This window comes from Fukomys damarensis, unplaced genomic scaffold (assembly GCF_012274545.1).
Source record: "Fukomys damarensis isolate Sample0158 unplaced genomic scaffold, DMR_v1.0_HiC HiC_scaffold_29, whole genome shotgun sequence".
In the NCBI taxonomy this organism is placed as follows: Eukaryota; Metazoa; Chordata; class Mammalia; order Rodentia; family Bathyergidae; genus Fukomys; species Fukomys damarensis.
The window spans coordinates 22,841,423-22,861,929 of NW_022900941.1; the positions used below are offsets into that span (position 1 = coordinate 22,841,423).

The window sequence follows — 20,507 nt, forward strand, 5'->3', positions numbered from 1 at the left end:
TGCATAGCAAAATTAACTTCTTTTCTTTTTAGGTACACACTTAGTTAAATAATTTTCCTGTATACCTAAAGAGATTGGGGCAGGTTAGGGCAATGCAGTCAAAGAAGGCTTTGTATGGCTTAGAGACTGAATGTGATAAAATATCCAATATTGATTATTCATGAATAATCATTCTCCTTTCAAAAGTAAATGAATTTTGATTCTAGTTTTTGGTTTCTAGTAATGAGCCTAGCTTCCTTCCCAAGATTCATATGGGATAGTTTAATTTCCTATTAATTCTAAAATATAAGCACCTGTTCATTTCATCTCATTTTCATATCTAAGCCAGTCAGGTAATCGAATTCAGCCAGCTCAGCATTTGGTATCTGGTTTATTTCTGTTCCTCCGAAAAATGCTTTATTTCTTAATAAGTCATTATTTTATACATTCCTTTTCTTTCCTTGAATTTCTAGAAGACTAAACTTATATTCCTTTAACACCTGAAAGGAGCTACTTTCCCACAACCTTTGCACTTTTTAATATTATTCATTTTTTAATCAATCTGAAAGTGAAATTTCTGAGTTTCTTTTCCATGAGTTTTGGACTTTAAATTATTCCCCATTGGTCAAAGATAGGTACTTTAGGATTAGAAGCTGTTATGTGCTAAAGATTGCAATGTATTTTAATTTAATTTAGCTCTCATTTATTTTTATAGAAATAATGTATTAATGTACCTACATGTGAGCACTAATAGATGACAATTTATGTGTCAAACAGAAGCTATATTAACCGTGAAATGTACATTTATTACCTGGAAAACTATTAAGAGTTCAAGATAGCAATTAAGACATCTTTGAAAATAAAAATGAACTCTTGATTGAACATCTTGGGTAGTGTGAAGGTCTTTTCTTTTGTAAAACTGAGAATTTAATTATAGTAAATTAAAAAAAATCAAAGGATTAAATATGTATACATATCTCAATTCAATGCTTATATCTGCTTTGTTTTAATGACTCCAGTGTTCAAAAGTCTATCACAAATATGAATATATAATTATGCAGTGTGACTCAACTACATTTTCATGCATTCTGGTTTGATGCATTGTACAGAATGATTAAATTACAAGGAACTGTATGGCTAAACAAATACCTTTCACATTTCTCTTTGTAATGAAGCATCAATTTTGTCGCAGTACTGCTCTTTTATTTTTTATTTTTGGTTTACTTGAAAGCACTTTTTCACATCACTGAGATTTAAACCCAGGGCTTCCCACATACTAGCCAAGTACTCTACCACTGAGCTACATCATCACCACTTTTAAAATTTTACTTTGAAGTACTCTTGCTAAGTTGCTCAAGCTTGACTGGAACTTGATATTTTCCTGCCTTAGCTAGGAGTAGGCAGGATTACACATATGCATAACTATGCCTTGCAATTGAAAATAATTTGATATAAACACCTGGTGATATATTAATGACATTATTACATATATAATCCAAATCCCAAGTGTTTCTGAGAATCCAATTATCCAAAGGTATCCAGACATGTTCATCATACTTCAGACTCATCTTTAAATTAAGTAATATTCAAATGAATCAGTTACGTAACATTTCACTGTAGAAAACCAATACGCAGTATACTGTAGTAAAACTGCTCTTCAGAAGCACTTCAAATTATCTGCTAAGTATTCTTCATATTGTTATTTATTATTTAATTTTCTATATAAAGTTCAAACCAGTTTTCACTGATGTCCTGTGTCTTAGATACTATGATAGATTTTCATTGCTATGAAAATATAATAGATTTTTAAATGATGTATAATAATTGTAAATATTTATGAGATACGGCATGATATCTCAATGCATGTACACAACGTATAATGATTGGATATGAGTAATTAGCATATACTTTACTTCAAGCATCTAACATTTCATTGTGTTTGAAACATTGAACTTTCTCTTAGCCAACAATTTTGAATTATACAGTATAACTGATTGTTGCCAAATTATGTTGTGCAGTGTTGGTAGAGGACATTAGAAGTTAATCCTCACATCTAACTTCATTCTTGTGCCCACTTTCCACCTTTTCTCAACACTTTTCCTAATTACAGATAATCATAATTTATAAAGATTTCTAAATTTTTCTTCATAGAGAAGCTGCAGAATGGTTTTTTGATTTATATTCAAATTTGCTAAATTTTAATAGCATATCCAATTAGCTTAAACTCAGATTTTTTTCATTTCAGTTTATAACTTGTTTTACTATAACATGGCTAATTTCTTAGCCATATATGTAATAAAGATTTTTGTGTGCTAAATTTCAACATTACTCCAATTAGGAAAACGACAGAAGTCATAAGGGGAAATATACCATATGTATTATACATAAGTATATATTAACATTTTATACATATTTATTTCTATACAATCCAAGTAAAATAAGTGGCTTTTTGAGTAAAAAATATTATGAAAGTCAATAATTCACTCAATGAAACTTATATCTTGATTTTTAATGAATACATCATGTTCAAAAATCACTAAACTTAAAATCACATCATTTCTAAATGATATCTGGCAAATTAAGACTCTTTATTAACTACTGAAGAGTAATGCTATTTTGAAAAATGTTCAAAAAATAATCATTTAAGAAACACAACTGCCTCACTGAAAATGAGCTTTAACTATATTTTCATGTATTTCTTTATTTTTTTACTAAATATCTCACAAAGAATAATGTTTAGCAAGAAAAAAATCCTTTAAACACCAATCATCCACATTTTTCTCAATGTTTACTTACAACTCTGACAGCTTTTCCTGTTTGTTGAAATACCAAAAGGAATCACTAAGAACTCATGATTAATTAAGATATAATTAATTAAAACTTAAGAAATTAATTGAACACAAATGTATATAATTCTGCCTTACCTTACCTTCTAGTCACTCTCTTTTATTTTATTTTTTTATTCATTTAAAACTTTTTTTTGGGGGGGTACCCAGGATCAAATTCAGGACCTCACATCTGTAAGGCAGGCACAGCACCACTGAGCTAAATTCCCCACCCTAGTCACTTTCATTTAAACTTTAGTGGGAATTGCATCTACAGAAAGAGAAATATCGTTTGTGCTTAATACACTTGTCATTTTCTTGATTGAAATTTCATTGCTGAATCCACATGAGCTGCTATCGAATCTTAATTCTGACATGCTGATTGTGAACTTGATCAAGTTAAAAATTTCTCTTTACCTCAGGAGTTCATGAAGAGAACATCCACAGAACTATGCCAGGCCTATAACTCTTAACAGATACTAGTTATTATTATTGTTACATGTAGAAGGTAAGTGAATCTATCAGAAATACAAGAATATATTTTAGGAAAGCAAGACAGATTGAGAATGAGTCAAAGAGATTCTATATCCAGGGCCCAACTAGTAGCTAAAACCAGTGTCTGCTTACCTGTACTCTGACAGGAAAACTTGGTTTTGTAATCACACAATCGTATGGTACCATTGCAGCCCTTTTCATCACTACCATCTTCACAATCTTTTTCCCCATCACAGCGCCACAGGTCAGGAATGCAATTTCCGTCCGGGTAACATTGGAAGTCATTCCCATTACAACCAGCAGGAGACCGAATCTCTTAATTTGAAATGAGAGAGAGAGAGGAAGAGTATAACATGGGAAAGAATTTATGATTTTTACTTGATAATAACTTTATCACATCTTTCTATCGTGATGCCAGAGACAATGCATAATTTTAAATTTAGTTAATAAAACAGGTTTAGGGTTTTTTACATTCATTTATAACACTGATAATGAAAGAAAATGGTGTTTCTTGTCTTGTAGAATTACTAAAAGTGCTACATAAGTAACAACAGAGCAAGAAAGATAGTGTATGACATATTGTGCTTTTTATTTAGTATCTTATGAATGATTTCTTTGAAGAACTTTATTTTAAGACACATAAAATTTTATATTACACTCTTAAAGATAAGACTTTGGTTGATATTTTTGACATTTCTTTGAGAAATTTCTTTCAAATTGCTAAGAGGTAAATAGCTAAAGGATAATTACTTTTTGATTAACAAGATCTTAAAAAAATTTAAAATACAACAATTTAAAAACTAAAAAAAAAATAAATACAACTTTTTAAGGATGTAGGATTTAAATCTAATATGAAGCACTATACATTCAAATTCAATGTTTCCAAATTTCATACAATCGCCTGATAACACTATGGTTCATAACCTGAAGACTAAAACTAGAGGATGAATATTATAGGGTAAAATGAATAAGTGTGGAAAAATATATATTCCAATATTATTACAATTGGATAATATGATAATAGTTACCAATTTATTAAATTTTGTAACAGTGTCTCATATAATGAGGCATTTTAACCAATATTATCAAATAATATTGTAAAATAAAGTTTCATATATATTTTTTTGAAACTGAAATTCAAATGCAACAAATTAAATGTATACTCTAGTGTAAAAAATTAATTGTATATTTGTATTGTTATATCCAACAATTACTGCAATATACAATTTATATATATATATATACACACATATATTATTTTGACAAATTTGAAGCAGGTTCATGAGAGCTATGCACTACTTGATGTGCTGGTTTGGAAGAGATCAGTGATAATGATTTAAGATTAGACTCAGTCAAACTAAAATTAATAAAATCACTGGTATTATAAAAACTGCTACTGAATCTTTGCAGACTTCTATTTGTTCAGCTGGAATAAAGTATTTTTGTTGTTATTTTCTATAGTATAAATAAATTCTTAAGATTTTTTCTTTAAAGAATTTCAACTATCTTTTACCTAATACATTATTGTAAAGATGCATATGGTAGACTTACTCTGCTTTACAATTCTTCCTAAAACAGTAATTCTTTAATACTAAATAATCAAGCAAAAATGTCCCTACTGAGGTGAACATAAAGAACTTATGTTGGGAGTTGCCATTCACAAAAAGAAAAAAAAATGACTATCTTTCAAAATAACCAAAGCTAAGAAAATATACACTATCATACCGAATTAATAGTGAAAGTATTCAGTCTAGGTTGGCTTTCAATTTCTTCCCAAAACAGAGTTTATTTTTCCGTTTTTGTACCAATCCACATTATTCTCATTTTGGATATATTATTGTTACAATTAAAGAAAATAATTGATGTGAATATATGCCATAAACAAAGATGGTAGTGTCTGTGTATAAATGGAAAACATATATGGAATATTTTACAGCAATTTTCCACCACATTTAATTTAGTATTCATAGAATTAATACAGTTCACTTGCTAAATACTTGCTAAAGAGCTAGTTTGGTACGGGTTTCATAAACCACACTTTGCAGCATCTTTGAAACATGGACCTCATGTGAAATGTCTATGTGATTTCCATATTCAGGAAGAGGACAAATCAAATGGACTTCAAGGCCCAATTAGCTCTCTAGGTATTTCCTGTGGTGAAGAGGCCAACTTCTATGCAGCAGTGGAATGGCCTTCCCTTCTTTCTCTTACTACTAAACTTTTCCTGAAAACAAAATGGAACTTTGGTTTAGCTGAATTGTATACTCATAATATAAGTGTAACCAATAACACATAAAAGTTTTATTTGAAAGAAATATCAAATAATGACTAAGGGGCCGAGTATTTAGCTTAGTGGTTCAACTACTTGCCTCGCAAGTACAAGGTCCCGAGTTTGATCCCTGGTACAAAAAAAGATAAAAAATATTTATAAATATAGAAGATATCTGTTGATTTCGTGTGCTCTAAAATAAAGGATGATATATGGCAGCTTATAAATTGAATCTATCAATCAGTACACTTAGTGTGCCAACAAACCATTGGCATTTTTAAAATTTGACACTTTGCTACAAAAAAATCTAGGATCCAGCACTGTGAAAAGTAGAACAAGTCTTGAGCTGGCTATCTTGCAGGGTACCAACAACTGCCTGGAAGAAAGTGAATTGTATCACTAGTTTCCTATTACAAAACAAAAACAAAAACAAAGACACTCATTTCTTTCTTGTTTCCTTTTACATCAAAGCTGGGTTATTCTTGTTTCATTCTTACTTTTTTGAGACTACTTATATTTATACTTTTTCCTACAAAATTTTTTATTTTCCTTGCGGGGTGACAGAGAAGTGAGAAGAAAATGGTAAACACATTTCTTCAGTTTTAAAATTCTACTTCCCAGAAACTTTGAAAATTTTTATTTCACTGATCTCAATATCAATACTAATTTCATTACCTCAGACAAATTTTTTTCTTCTCTATGAATCCTTTTAATGAATATTTGTGAATTATCCTGAATCTGATCATGTTTCTTTGTAATAGTTTCTTAGCTCTTAGAGGGAGATTTATGGACCCTTTTTATGATATGAATTTGTTTGATTCAATCTCAGCCGTAGGTTCATTTACATTACTAATCCTTATTCTGTCTTTGTAAATTCATATGTCTTATAACATTTAATATGTAAAGGTTACAGTTCATATTATTTTAGAAATGATCAGAGACTAAGTGAACAAATTAATAGAAGAGATGTTTGAAAAAGTGCAATTTTTTCTTGACAAGTTGTTTCATCAGAATTTAGTACTGATATCCTTCTCCAGAAAGGAGGAGAGAACTAGAAATCACCTGCTCTTGAAATCTAGGCAACTTTGGAAAGCTTCATGTAAAAAAAAATGAACTTGGTAGCCATTAGCAATCAGGACAATATGGTTTCTTTTTCTTTTTTCTTTTTTCTTTTTTTTTTGGGGGGGGTACCTCCAACCCAGACTGATGTATCCTGCAAAACTCTCTTTCGAAATGGATGGGAAAATAAGATATTTCCATGACAAAGAACACCTGAGAAACTTCATGAACACCAAACCAGCACTACAACAAATTCTAAGCAATATCCTAGAAAAAGACAATGAAGATCATAATACCATGAGGCCCAACAGACCAAATCAAATAGGCAAGGCAAGAAACTAAAAGGAAAAGGCAAAAAATTAAAAAGAGTCAACATAAAGACAATAACATGACAGTAAGAAGTCAGTACATATCAGTTATAACCATCAATGTCAATGGCCTCAATTCACCAATCAAGAGGAATAGACTGGCAGACTGGATTAAGAAGCAAAATCCAGCAATATGTTGTATACAAGAAATGCACCTAATGCAAAAAGAAGCCCACAGACTGAAAGTGAAAGGGTGGAAAACGATTCTCCATGCAACAGGAGCCAAGAAAAAAGCAGGGGTAGCAATCTTATTCGCAGACAAAGTAAATTTCAAACCAAAGTGATCAAGACAGACAAAGAAGGCCACTGTGTTCTTGTAAAGGGAACAATTCAAGAGGAAGAGATGACAATCATAAACATATATGCACCAAATATAAATGCACCCAATAATACAAAACAAATATTAAGTAACATGAAAAACCAAATAAGCACTGATACAGTTGTAGTGGGGTATCTAAATACCCCACTATCACAAATAGTCAGATCGTCTAGGCAAAAAATCAACAATGAAATACTAAAACCAATCTTCTTAATTTCCAAATTATAATTAAAGATCAGAAATTGTAAGGATTTGCTGAAGGAAACACCATGTCCTATACTAGATTTTGCATTGTTGTAACTTCTAACTACTACTTTTAATTAGTCTGGTAGCTCACTATTACTTACAGCTGAAAATTACTTGCAACCAGAAAGATGTAACCAGACATTCTAAATGGAGAGACTATACTGCTATTGCCCAATTTTTTATTGATCTACTTGCATCTATTTTGCTTTACTATTATTTAGTTTATGTATTTAGGCTTCATAAGGGAATCCACTCATTTTTTCTTATTCTACATAAATATTTACTTATAAATTCAAATACAAGATTGAAAATCCCTTGAGGAATATCTATTTCTTTTTCTTAAGGTTGTCAAGTCTAAGTTCCTGTATGCTGGTATAGCACCAATTAAAAAGCACCACCAATAACCAAACTACAGTAACTTAAAAATAACTGTATAGTCTGGGGAAGGAAATTCAGTTTACCATTATGGAAATCCAAACCCAAATGGAGAAAAGTTCTCTTAATGATATTAATACACATCTTATTAATGTACAAATGTTTGTTTTGGTTATAATATTCTTCCTGACCTAAACTGTTTTCTTGTTTATATTTCACCCATTTACTGTCCATAATTTTCTTGCTTTTGTTTTCTCTCTCTCTCTCTCTCTCTCTCTCTCTCTCTCTCAGCACTAGGGGTTCAATGCAGGGGTACTACGCTAAGCTACATCTTCCATCTGACCTTGAATTTGAGATCCTCCTGCTTTAGCCTCCAAGAGTGCTGGTATTGCAAGATCCCTCAAGAGAAAACAAAACAAAACAAACCAAAAAAAAAAAAAAAAAGATCTAGGATTGAGTTTCACTCTTCAGTCAAAAGAGTCAGAGATGTCATTGATGGCCATTCTAGAATTTATAAAATTACAGATATCACTGTGATGCTTTGTGTTGATAGGTACTTTGTTTTTTCTTATAGAGGAAACTTAATGTTCTTAAGTCTTAAAGAAAATTTCAAAAAAAATATGCCAAGACTTCAAGTTTCTGAGGGTTTAACTCCTATTCTGGGTGTCTTGTATGGATATATAGTTCAGATGGATATGTAGTTCATAAACATTCTGCTTATGCCTCATATTGACTACAATGGATTGGACTAAAACCCAGTGGAAAAAAGATAATTCATCCACTCCTTGGATTTTGATTAAAAATAAATAAATACAAAATGCTTATTGAAAACAATTTTATAGAAATACAAATTATTAATTTTCCACTCATGCAAATAATACAATAAATAGCAGAGATATGATGTGCATTCATGTAATTAATCTCAAAGCCTGAACTCTTTATCATTACACCAGTATTAATTTCTTGAGTGACTTTTCTCTTTAAAGGCTCAAGAATGAAAATATAATTAGTTCATATAATAAAGAAGTCTGAAAGTTTATTTTTATATTTAAACTACTTCTGCTCATTCTTTTATTTTCCTAATAAAGATTAACATGTATTTTATTGCATTATAGGGCCATAGTTAAATTTGTTCTTTTGTGAAAAGATCAATAAATTGCAATTTGCATGAGGCAGTCTAGCCTTCTTGGGCTTGTTTTTTCAATCAGTTAACAACCATGAAAAAAAAAAAAAGAAGAAAGATCTAAGGAATAAAAAAAATTTGGATAATGAAACCCATGATCTAATAGAGTGACAAAATTAATCTCATCATCTTTAAAGTTGGAATATTGACCTAAATGATTCCTGTGTTCTCTTGCATTTTCTGTGACATGCCAGGCATTTTTCCATGCACAAGAATAGAGCAGGAAATAATACAGAGAAATGACTGAACTCAAAGATCTTATATGAGAGTAGAAGAGAGTATTTAGGTATTTAATAAATACTTACATAAGAAATAAGCTAGATTAATCCATAGAGTAATAAATGCTATGAATAAATGAATCACAATGATGTCATAGAAAGTATAACAGAGACTAATAATTTTATTGTTATAGTGCATAACAGACAAACCAAAAATATTTATATCTTAATATAGACATAATTTAATTATGGCTCACATTACATATGCATTGTAGATTAGTGAGCACACTATTTCCATCGTAATTACACAAAGCTGACATGACTAACCATTTGGTGAGTGTGAGTGTGAGTGTGTGTGTGTGTGTGTGTGTGTGTGTGTGAGAACTGATCCCATGGCCTTCACTACGTCTCCAACCTTTTAATTTGTTGTTGATGTTGTTGTTGTTGTTGTTGTTGTTACTGTTTTGACATAAATTCTTGCTAAGTTGCATGGGCTAGGTTCAAACTTGCTGTCCTTCTGACTCAGCTACTCAGAGTGCTGGGATTACAGGCATGTGCTCAGCTAGTAACCACTTAGAATATTACAGCTGAGTGAAAAGAGAGAAAAGAGGGGTCTGGGTGATCACATATCAAGCCTGAAAGGAACATATATTACACAATGCTCAGCTAGCAACCACTTAGAATATTACAGCCGAGTGAAAAGAGAGAAAAGAGGGGTCTGGGTGATCACATATCAAGCCTGAAAGGAACATATATTCATCATTTTTTATTGCAAGTCATTATTAAAGCACATAGATTATGTGGCTATTATAGTAGTCCAAGGCAATCAGAAAGGCCCCAGGAAGTGCAATCTTGCCATGTGCCTAGAGAAGGAACTCACCTGATATGTTATGTGCACATCATGGATGATCATCATAAGGAATGAGTTCAGTATAACCACACATTGGAAAGTGACACACAGAGTGACATTTTAGATAAATGCAAAATGAGGGGGAAATAATAATCATGAAAAAGCTATGGCAAAAGCATACTAAGCAGAGGTAATAGCAATTGCAAAGATCAAAACGCAAGAAATGGATTTGGTTTTTATAGAAAAAAAAGAAAGAAGATAATGGGAGTGGGTAAGCAAAGTTAGACCTGGGAGGCAGGTAGGGGCAGGGTCTTTAGAGCCTTGTTAGCAAACATAAGAAATTTAATGGAAAAGCACTTATTGGCGATTTTGAAATGGGATTGATGGTGATGTAATTTAATTTACAATGTCACTTTATTTGTCTGACATGTGGAAATGAATGGATACTCTGTGTGGGAGAAGGGAGACCAGTTACATGAGTTTTGCTGAAGTTTAGGTGCAAAATAGAAAGCAAAATTTCTGCCTTTGAAAAGATAATGGAATGGTGAACACACAGGCAAACGGGCCATGTACACAATTATAAACCCATGTCCTCAGTATGGTAATACAGTGCCACAAGAACACAAGGAGGAAAACTAACCCAGACGAGATTTCAAATATGACAACTTACCAAGAAAATACAAAGAGCTGTGAGTCCTAATGAAAAGTGAGGTTGAAAGAATGTCAAATTGGATGGAAGATTTTGTGAACTAGGTTAGTGGTAGTTTTAGGCATTTGTGTAGTATGTGAGAAGAGGGAAGGAAAAGGAGAAAGAGGTTGTTAGGTAGGTAAGCAAGACCTGGGCTTTGAAAATCCTTCTATGTTATGCTAAATGATTTACATTTAATCCGAGAAGCAACTGGAAAATATGTGCAGTTCTTTGGTTTGCAGTCTACAAAGTCAAAATATACACACTATATATGAATTTCATCTGTTTGAGCATTTACACTACAGTCAGGTAGAGTAGTGCACAGAAGCACACAGACACACATTTATACCTTTATGCTTTTCCTCCCCCTGTTCATCTCTCACTCCTTTATGATAAATTAAAAACGCCACAAATATATGTCTCAATATTCTCTCTAAATTTTGTTGGGTGTCATGAATAGGAGCAACAGAAAATGTTTTTAAGTCCAGAAACCATTTTTTGAAATCATAGAATTTTATTTCTTCCTAAACTTCTTGCCTGGTAAAACTAGTTTCTGTTAATAGTTGCTTTTCCTGTGGATAATGAGCTATGTTCCTCTAAGAATCCTGTGTTGACCACTCAACTCTGAGTTCCAGGTTTGTGTGGTTCCCTGGAGCCTTGGTTTCCTGAGCTTTGGGGCTTGACAGATGATCTGTCTCTGTAATATGGCTTGTCCCAGTGGAGTGCTAAAATGATAACTATGTTAATGTGTGTATGCTCATGCTGTTTTACTATTATGTTTTCATGTTGCCGATGGTGGTTATATTTTTGACTAATGTAATTTTATTGCTTTTGCCCTAAAGCTTTTTAAACCAAGCATACAGTTTGGGGAATCTAATAAATAAATAAATACAATGCCCGGGAGGAAATGTGGCAACTGATGGTGGAATTTATCCCAATATTTAAAGGAATTAACTGTGACTAAATTCATGTAGCTGAAAGACTAGCAACAACACAGAATGTTTTTCTCCTAAAGTTAAAATAAGAAAATCAGGATTGTAAAAATTACATTTATACTAAAGATATTTTTAGTCAGAATTGAGGTCTGTAAGAAGTTATAATAATCGTTTGAGAGAATATCTAGTAAGAAGTGCAAATACAGTGGATTATTTCAATCAAGAGAGCAGTCTAGGAGGGGAGACCTCTTTTTAAAAAAATTGATTTAATGCAGTTTATATCTTAAATTATCTTTCATTGTAGTGCTTTGAAGCATTAAAAGAAACCACTATGCATATCATGCATACAGAAATTTCTACATTTCATATAGCTTCATGTCATCCCCTGATCTATTTCTAGATTTGTTATGAATCATTATCAGTAATCCCTGCACCTAAAGCAGCTATTTGCCCTACGTTTCTTTTCCAGACATCATTTCCCAGTCTCGACAGTGTGAGAAAATAGACTGGCAGCTCTTTTGTCAATAGCCTCATTCCACTTATGAACAGAATGTGGATGCAACATGTTCCTGTTCTTGCTTGAAGGAAGCTCTTACTTTCCTTTAATTAGGGAAGGTTTCCTTACCTACTAGAAGTCTTCAGGACGATGGTGCTCACTGAACAAACACCTGTCTCTCTCTTAGATCTTGGGCTGACTGCCTAGAGTCTACACTGGCATTGGTGTTGTGTACTATCTTGCTCTTCTCCATGTAACATAAAAAACGTCTCCCATGGGATGCTGTGAACAAGAGCGAACCATAATATCTGCTGAGAACTAATAATACTGACAAACTGGCTCTTCCTTTTTAAAGCTTGCTGTCCTTATTCCAATGGACTTTGATGACTGTGTGCACTTCATCTGATTTGCCACGTCTCGTAGTTTAGTTTTCCTACTTCCTTGCCCTTCCTGTAACTTCCTCCACACATCTAGGGCATAAATTTTTGTACTTTGTTCTCTACTTCCACAAACATGCTTTAATCTCTCAGATGTAACCCCCATCCCAGAGGTTATTCTACTAAGATGCTATGTAAAACCACTGAGAACATTTATTAGTACTTGGGATTTAGTGATAAATTGAGAGGAAAACTAAATTCAAGGCTGTTGTTCTTGTTGTTGTTGTTGTTTAGACAAAGTCTCACTATGTAGTCCAAGATAGCCTTGAACTCAGTATGTAGCCCAGGCTGGTCTTGAATTCAGGGCAATTCTCCTATCTCAGGCTTCAGAGTGCTGGGATTAAAGTCCTGGGCCACCACACCAAGCTAGACTTTGCCACCATATCTGGCTAGAATTCAAGTCTTTGTGTTTAATGTTTGGGCCAATTAGAAACTTGAAAAAATGAAATGAAAAAATATATAGATGCCTAAGGAAAAGTAAAAGCATTCCTAGTGTTAGCACATAGACATGCAGGAATACAAAAACCCAAAATTTCAACTCAGGGTAAGCAATATTTACCTAGAAAGTTAAAGTATTATTGAAATAGAATCTACTTAAAAGATCAGCTTACTTCATTAAATTTTAGGTTTTGATATCTGAAATACCACCAAGAATATCTCATTAAGAAATGAAATAGCAGCCACATGTAGTATGCATTCCCTTGATCTCAGCACTCTAGGAGGATGAGTCAGGAGGATCCCAAATTTGAGCCACATCTGGGCAATTTAGCAACTTAGCATATCCTTGTCTCAAAACAAAAACAACAACAACAAAACATTAAAAGAGCTGGGAAGGTAGCTCTATTTAAAGGTCCCAGTTCCTGCATATTTGATAAAACCATCTAGGTATATGGGAATGATGAACTTCTCTAGAGGGTCAAAATGTAAGTGAACAGAATACATTAATCTGCTGATATAACCATGCAAAGTAGTTGAGAAATTTAATATTAATCCATTGCTCAATTAAATAATGATCTTAATGGGTATATTAGATACCAAATATAAATACAGCAAAGTGAAATGTCTATATATTTTATATTTGGAATTCACTATTTGGCTTGCCAATAAGCCTAGCCCCCAGTAGGCAAAGATTTATTAGATAAAAAAGAAAAAGGTGATGTTATTCAAATGTATTTTAAAAATTAGTGTAGAAAAGTGTTACAGAGAAAGAAAATTCATAAACATTTACATATGAGGGAGGGATAGCAAACAAAGTTTCTTAATGGTTTATCTCTTTTTATTTGGCCCTTATTGACTCCCTCTTACGTTCTGAATTTGCACTCTGTATTAGATCTTCTAAAAAAAGTATAGGGTTATTTAAGATTATTGCTCCTTTAGAATGAACATCTTCTTGTGTTCAGAATGAGGGGTCACAAAGCTATAAAATGCACACCAATTCCAGCTCCCCACCTGCCCTCCTGAATAAGGTTTTACTGGAATGCAGCAACACTTATTTGATATACTGTTTTTGTGTTCATGACAATGTAGCAGCATTGAGTAATTGCCATGGGAAAAGACTAAAATATTTCCTATTGGGCTTTTTTTAAATATAAGTTTTATTGTATTTTATTTTACCCATGCCCTCCTCAAGCTCTGTTTCCATTTTTCCTTCTATTTTCACCTTTTCCTTGTCACTTCCTTCATTCTCCATTCCTCCGCATTACCCTTCCCATTGGAATACTTGCTTATAGAGTGGGAAAAAATTTTACCGGCTATTCAGATAAAGTACTATTATCTAAAATATATACAGAGGGCCGGGGATTTCGTTCAGCGGTTTGGTGGCCTGCCTTGCAAGCGCAAGGACCCGAGTTCAATCCCCGGTACCAATAAATAAATAAATAAATAAATAAATACAGGACTAAAAAAAAAAAAATGACACACTCCCAATTTGAAGATGCAAAATGGGCTTCTGAAATAAAAAGACGCTTCTCAGATGAAGAATTAGAAATGGCAAATAAATATATTTAAAAATGTCCAACGTCACTGGTCTTCATGAAATGCAAATTAAAACAACACTAAGATCCCATTTCATTCTAGAAAGAATGGCTGCTGTCAACAAATCAATCTCTGAGCTTTTTAAAGAAAACATTTTAAAAGAAGTCTGTACTCTAAATTGTACCAAATTCTGTGTTATTCACAGATTGTCTTATTCACAGGAAGTTATAACAAAAGTAAGAACAAAAATATGCTGCCATAAACTATTCTGATACCAGTGAATATGCCTCACCATGAAGATTGTGATAGGATGAATTTAAGCACTTGTTATTTCTGGAAAATTTTGAAAGCAGATAAATGACAATTTTTCAGTAGGAAGCCCATGCGGTCACAAATAGCAGTGTAGGACTCGAGCAAATAGTCCAAGAGAATGTGAGTGAACTGGTCATGGCAGCACAGGAGTATGATATCTAAGTGACAATGGAGTTAAAACTTTATATAGATAAGGAAACAGAACTTGACAGGTCAAATAGCCTCTCAAATAATCTAAACCACCAACTCTCAAGAAAAGGCAACATCATCACTGATAATTTTGTTATGCTCACAAAAGCATGAACATTACTCAAAATTTGAGAGGTGAATCATTTTATAAAATATGCTTTTCCTTTGTTGGTATTTTGTTTATTTTCTGTTGAATATCAGAAGACCTTCTATTTTGATAATCATCAATGACAATGTAAGAGTTTGTTGATTGGAACACCAAAATTAGTGGACTTCTGGTATAATTGTCATATTATTTTTATATCTGTTAAAAAGCACGACAAATTGAGTAAGTCTTCATTAAAAGACGTAAGGGGAAAAAATGAGAATCAAGACTTGTCATGTAGAGGTACAAGATCCCAACAATGAATGTAACTGTACTGTATCCCTAAAATGTACCAATAAATTCAATTATAGCTGAAAAAAAAATTAAAATTTATGAATTCAGTTAAAAAAAGTAGATTTTTCTGTTATCTATGGATTTCAATGATTATTTGTTACACAAAGATTAATTATCAGCATACATAATTATTCTCTTAATATAAAAAGCTAATTTTATCCAGGAATAAGTATGGCTTCATTATCAATTTTGTATACAGGAAAAAGGAGGATAATTGCCTTCTTTTTCCTACTTTAGGAGTCTTTTTCTAATAGTTTTCTTTTACAAATTATATTTATCTGATTCTTTTGAATTTTCCAGATAAATATATTGTTAGAAACCTTTTAGAGTCTCAAAACAGGATATTTCTTATTAACTGATTGCAAATCCTTAAGTTTCCTTTTTGTTTAATATAAGTTGTTGCTAGTATTAAGGCTTAAATGAACTTCGGAGAACTATTTTGTTCTGCAAAACAAAAAAGAGGCTTCCTATTGATAAAATCCATTAATAATTAACATTGTTTTGATATCTCAGTATTAACATTTTCTAAAGTCAATATGTGAAAGAATTAAATTAAGCTAGACAATTTATATTTCATTGAAAATAGATATTATACTTCTGTACAATTATACAAAGCTTAAATTTTCATTTAATTCTATTTTGTAAGGAAACAATCAAGTTTTGTTAAGAGTGAATAGCTAAACATTAGATCAGAAACATACATGACTATTCTCAATCCATAATATAATCTGTTAATTCCCCTGACCACAAATGTAATCCTTACTCTTTAATTATGAGAATTAACAGCAGTTTTTGTTCATGTTTGTTTTCAAGGAAAAAAAAAAACAATTTGAGAATTCTGAGAGGACAGGGGTGGTAAAGGAAATGACAGAAAGTAGAAATATCTATGCTCACTTAGACAACAATTGCACTGGTGGAATCTTTCGAATCCAACTATTTTGGAACTCTGCGGTCTATTGAGAACTTGAATTTGTCGAGTAAGGCTTACACAGTAAACCGAAGTTACTTTTGATCAATTTCAGACCTTAACACAGTAGCATTAGTGAATCTTCCAAAGCTTACACCTATGGTAAACAATTATGCATGTATGTCTGGAGCAGCTTCAAACACAGATTATGTGTTCCATTTTTGGGCACAGCAGTCTTGCTGAAAATACTGGTGGATCTTCACTTTTATAGGTGATTGCTGTCACTATTCTAAGAGGCTCAGACAATGAGGTGGTGTTCATTTATCACCGTTTCTGTTGTTGCCAGTCTCTCATATGTCAGCCAAAGTAACTTCTAGGAGATTTAAAGTGTGGGTTGCCCTTTTCTACATATCTCTGTTCTATTTTCCTCCTTTTGGAAGCCGGATAATAAAAACTAGGCCACTGAAATTCAAAGATTTTCGAACAAGGACATCAAAATTCAAACACGGGAAAATTTGAAAACTACTGCGCATACCCAGCAAAAATTAAAGGCTAAGAAACAAATCTGAGAAGAGTTTAAATTCTTACTGAAGACAGACATTTGATGTTTAGAAAAGCATGCAATCAAAACTAAACAAACAAAAAACACATAGTGGGATGGGAAGAATCTCATTTCCATTAGCACATTGTTCAATTTAAAATCCAGTTTGCAACAAGAGCTTCCAAGGCATATAGAGAAACAAGAGTGTTCCTGTTAAATGAATAAAGCAACAGAAACTTGCCCCAACAAAGACCTGATAGTAGATATATGAGACATTTTCAATGAATTTCTTTCAGGAAATATTAAACAACTGCAGAGAGACAAGGACAAAAATCAAGAAAGTGAGCAAAATAAAAATAGTTGATAAAGAGATAGACACCAAAAAATAAACAAAAATGTCTGCAGTTGAAAAACATAATAATTGAAAAGAAAAATTCATCAGAGTCAGATTTAAGTTATGTATTAAAATAGGAAGAGGACCAGGGATTTAGCTCAGCGGTTCGGTGGCCTGCCTTGGAAGTGCAAGGACCCGAGTTCAATCCCTGGTACCAAAAAACTAAAAAATAAAATAAAATAGGAAGAATAAAAAAATCTGCAAGCATGAGAAAATAAAACAAGGAAAATATTAGATGTAAAGAACAGAAAGAAAATAATTGAAGCAAAAGAAACATAATATAAAGGACCTGCTAGAGACCATCTTTACACGACAGGTCGTGGTTCTCATTTTTTCCCCTTGTCCCTGCCCTCCCTTCATCCCCTCCTCCCCTCCTCAGTTACAAACAATTCATTTCCTTTTTTTTCATTTTCTCATATTTTTTCTTTTTCCTTATTACCTTTTCCCTACCCCTAACACTTTCCCTACACCTTTAGCCCTTTTCTTCCTATTTCACATTGTCAATTATCTTATTAGGATCTTATGTACTATTATAGTTTTTCACACCAGAGAAACTATTCAGTAGTTACACATGCATGACTTCTTTATTTCAGTTAGGATTATATCCTCAGTATGTACCCATTTTCCTATGAATGAATCTAATTTCTCATTCTTTATTGCTGATTAGTGTTTTTCTATAAAATGGAATACTTTTTAAAAAACTTTTTAGTGAATTTTCTGGCTCTATGAAATGAAGTTCTTTATGACAAACATGTTGTTTTGGTGGCTGAAAAGACTACCTAGAAATGTCCACTGCCATTCCAAGGAAAAGTTCCAGAATTTTCTTTATCAAGGTGATACAAAGAAGAGGAAGGAGAACAGAATTTAAAAAACAAAAGAATGATACATAGACTTATTGTGACTAATGTAATAGCCTCAGTCACTTCTAGTGTTCTTTGTGAAATTTCATTACAATGACTTAAATAAGTAAAAAAGTCTTTTATTTGTATCTTTTAATGAAACTGAGTATGCAGTTCAGAGCAAGGTAGTAACTACTTGGCAATCATATAAATGCTACTTCATATATACTTAGAGAACAATCGTACTACAGAGTGACAAAAATAGATATTGACTATAGGAAGTGAGAACAACTAAGTTTTATGTGGAACTTCAACTGTGTGATCCTGGACAAGAAGCTGAACTTTTCTCTGTTATATTTATTGTGAAGTTTAAATATGGTAAGAATTATAAAGTGCCTCACAGTTAGTGCATCACCGACATAAGTTAACTCACTATCCTTCCCCTATTTCATCACTAATGAAATTTCCTCACTGGCACTTAAAGCAAAATGATAGCTCCAAAAAGATTTAAAATTTATTACCATTTGAACAAATAAAGGAAATAAAATAAACAATAACGTGAGATTAGGGAGGTATCTTTTTTATATCATTGAATTCAGAGCTGGAATTGTCAATATTTATTTGATAAATAAAATGATAACAATGTATTATGAAAATACACTTCAATCGATCTATGCACTTAGTTTTGAATATTATATGAAAATGAACTCATAGATTACTACCCGTGAAAGACAGAACCAAGAAGAGATGGATTTTTACAGTGTAAGCAAATTGTGTGGTCAAGAAATAAACTTTCATTCAACAATTACCCAATGTGTATTAAACAGTGTGTTTGACTGTGAAAGTATAAAGGTAAGGTGAGATTATTCCAGTTTATTTCTTAAATCTATAACAAAAAATAGTAAGTAAAATGGATGACCGAACAAAAGAATGAGTGAGGAAGTAGACCAAAAGAATGGTGAAAGTTTCCAAAGTAGTAACTGAAATAAATAGTTGAAGCAGATGAATATGAGCCTAAGTAGGATATATGCTAATGATATTACCTTTAGGACTATCTCATGGGTTTTAAAACTTGATAGATTAGTCATAGTAAATCAAAACTGAACATCATATAAATAGAAGATCGTCTATATATTCAAGTATCATTCATGTTGTTCACTTAGCAAAATAGGAAGTAAATATTTCAGGCAAATAGAACACTCTAAAAATAATAACAATAAACCAGGGTCAGATGTCACTTCAAAATACAGAATACAAATATTTTAGGAATATTTAAATTGCTTTTAGGAAAAATTACATTTAAGCAAAATCTACCATAGAAAAAAACCTGTTGCTTTCTCTGTTGAGTTTGTGCTACACTATTTTGTATCTATTTTAACAACAGTTTCTGAATGTATATTTATTTAGAGGATGAGCTATCTACACGAATTGTGCAATTCACATAAATTTATATTAGAAGTGCTTTAAGTATGAAGATAGTTAATATTTCACAAAAAAGCATGAATAGAAACATATAATTCATATAAATTAAACTGACATAATGATATCAAATTAATTTGATGTATTTGGTATTTTAGAAATTGTATGTCCACTGTCTCCTTAATTTTCTAAAACAGGTAAAGGGCTAATGACTTGTAAAAAGACTGAAATTTGATTTTAACTTTCTTCTTTACAGATGAAGCCATCTATATCTAAGAACTCAGTAACTAAAAAATGTACAAACCAAAGGATTCAGAAACAAAAGTAAATCAGAAAATAAAAGATAGGCATTGGAACTAAGGACAGAATCACTGTGTTGTGAATGGTCTTTCTTTGTATGCTTTGCATGTTTGTGAACTTTTTCTCCTTCTTTGCCCCTTCCCTCTCTTCCTGCGTGTGTCTGTCTGTGTGTCGCAGTGACTCTATAAAAATACAGTGCTTTTTGAAGATACCAAATCTTCACCTTACTAGAAATTTTAAAAGTCAGTGAAGAGAAAACACATTAAGAAGGAATGAGATGGATACCTATCAATCTCTAAGGACTATACACTCCCAGTTTCCCACGTATTAATCATGGAGATTATGAGAAACTCATTACTGTGGAAATATTTCCTTTTTCAAAGTGGTGTCAGAACTGATCAGGAATTTTCTGAGATGGAGATTATACATGGAATGTTCCATTTATTGGTGT

General features: G+C 32.1%; 1 protein-coding gene across 2 annotated transcripts in view; it reads right to left on the reverse strand.

Moving 5' to 3' along the window:
- The window catches only part of Lrp1b (LDL receptor related protein 1B), a 1,779,190-nt gene that overhangs the window by 647,364 nt on the left and 1,111,319 nt on the right, over window positions 1-20,507 (reverse strand). For both annotated transcript variants that reach the window (XM_033757153.1, XM_033757154.1), the window contains exon 21: window positions 3,432-3,614. In XM_033757153.1, the coding sequence (XP_033613044.1) occupies window positions 3,432-3,614 (183 nt within the window). The remainder of the gene's footprint in view (window positions 1-3,431; window positions 3,615-20,507) is intronic.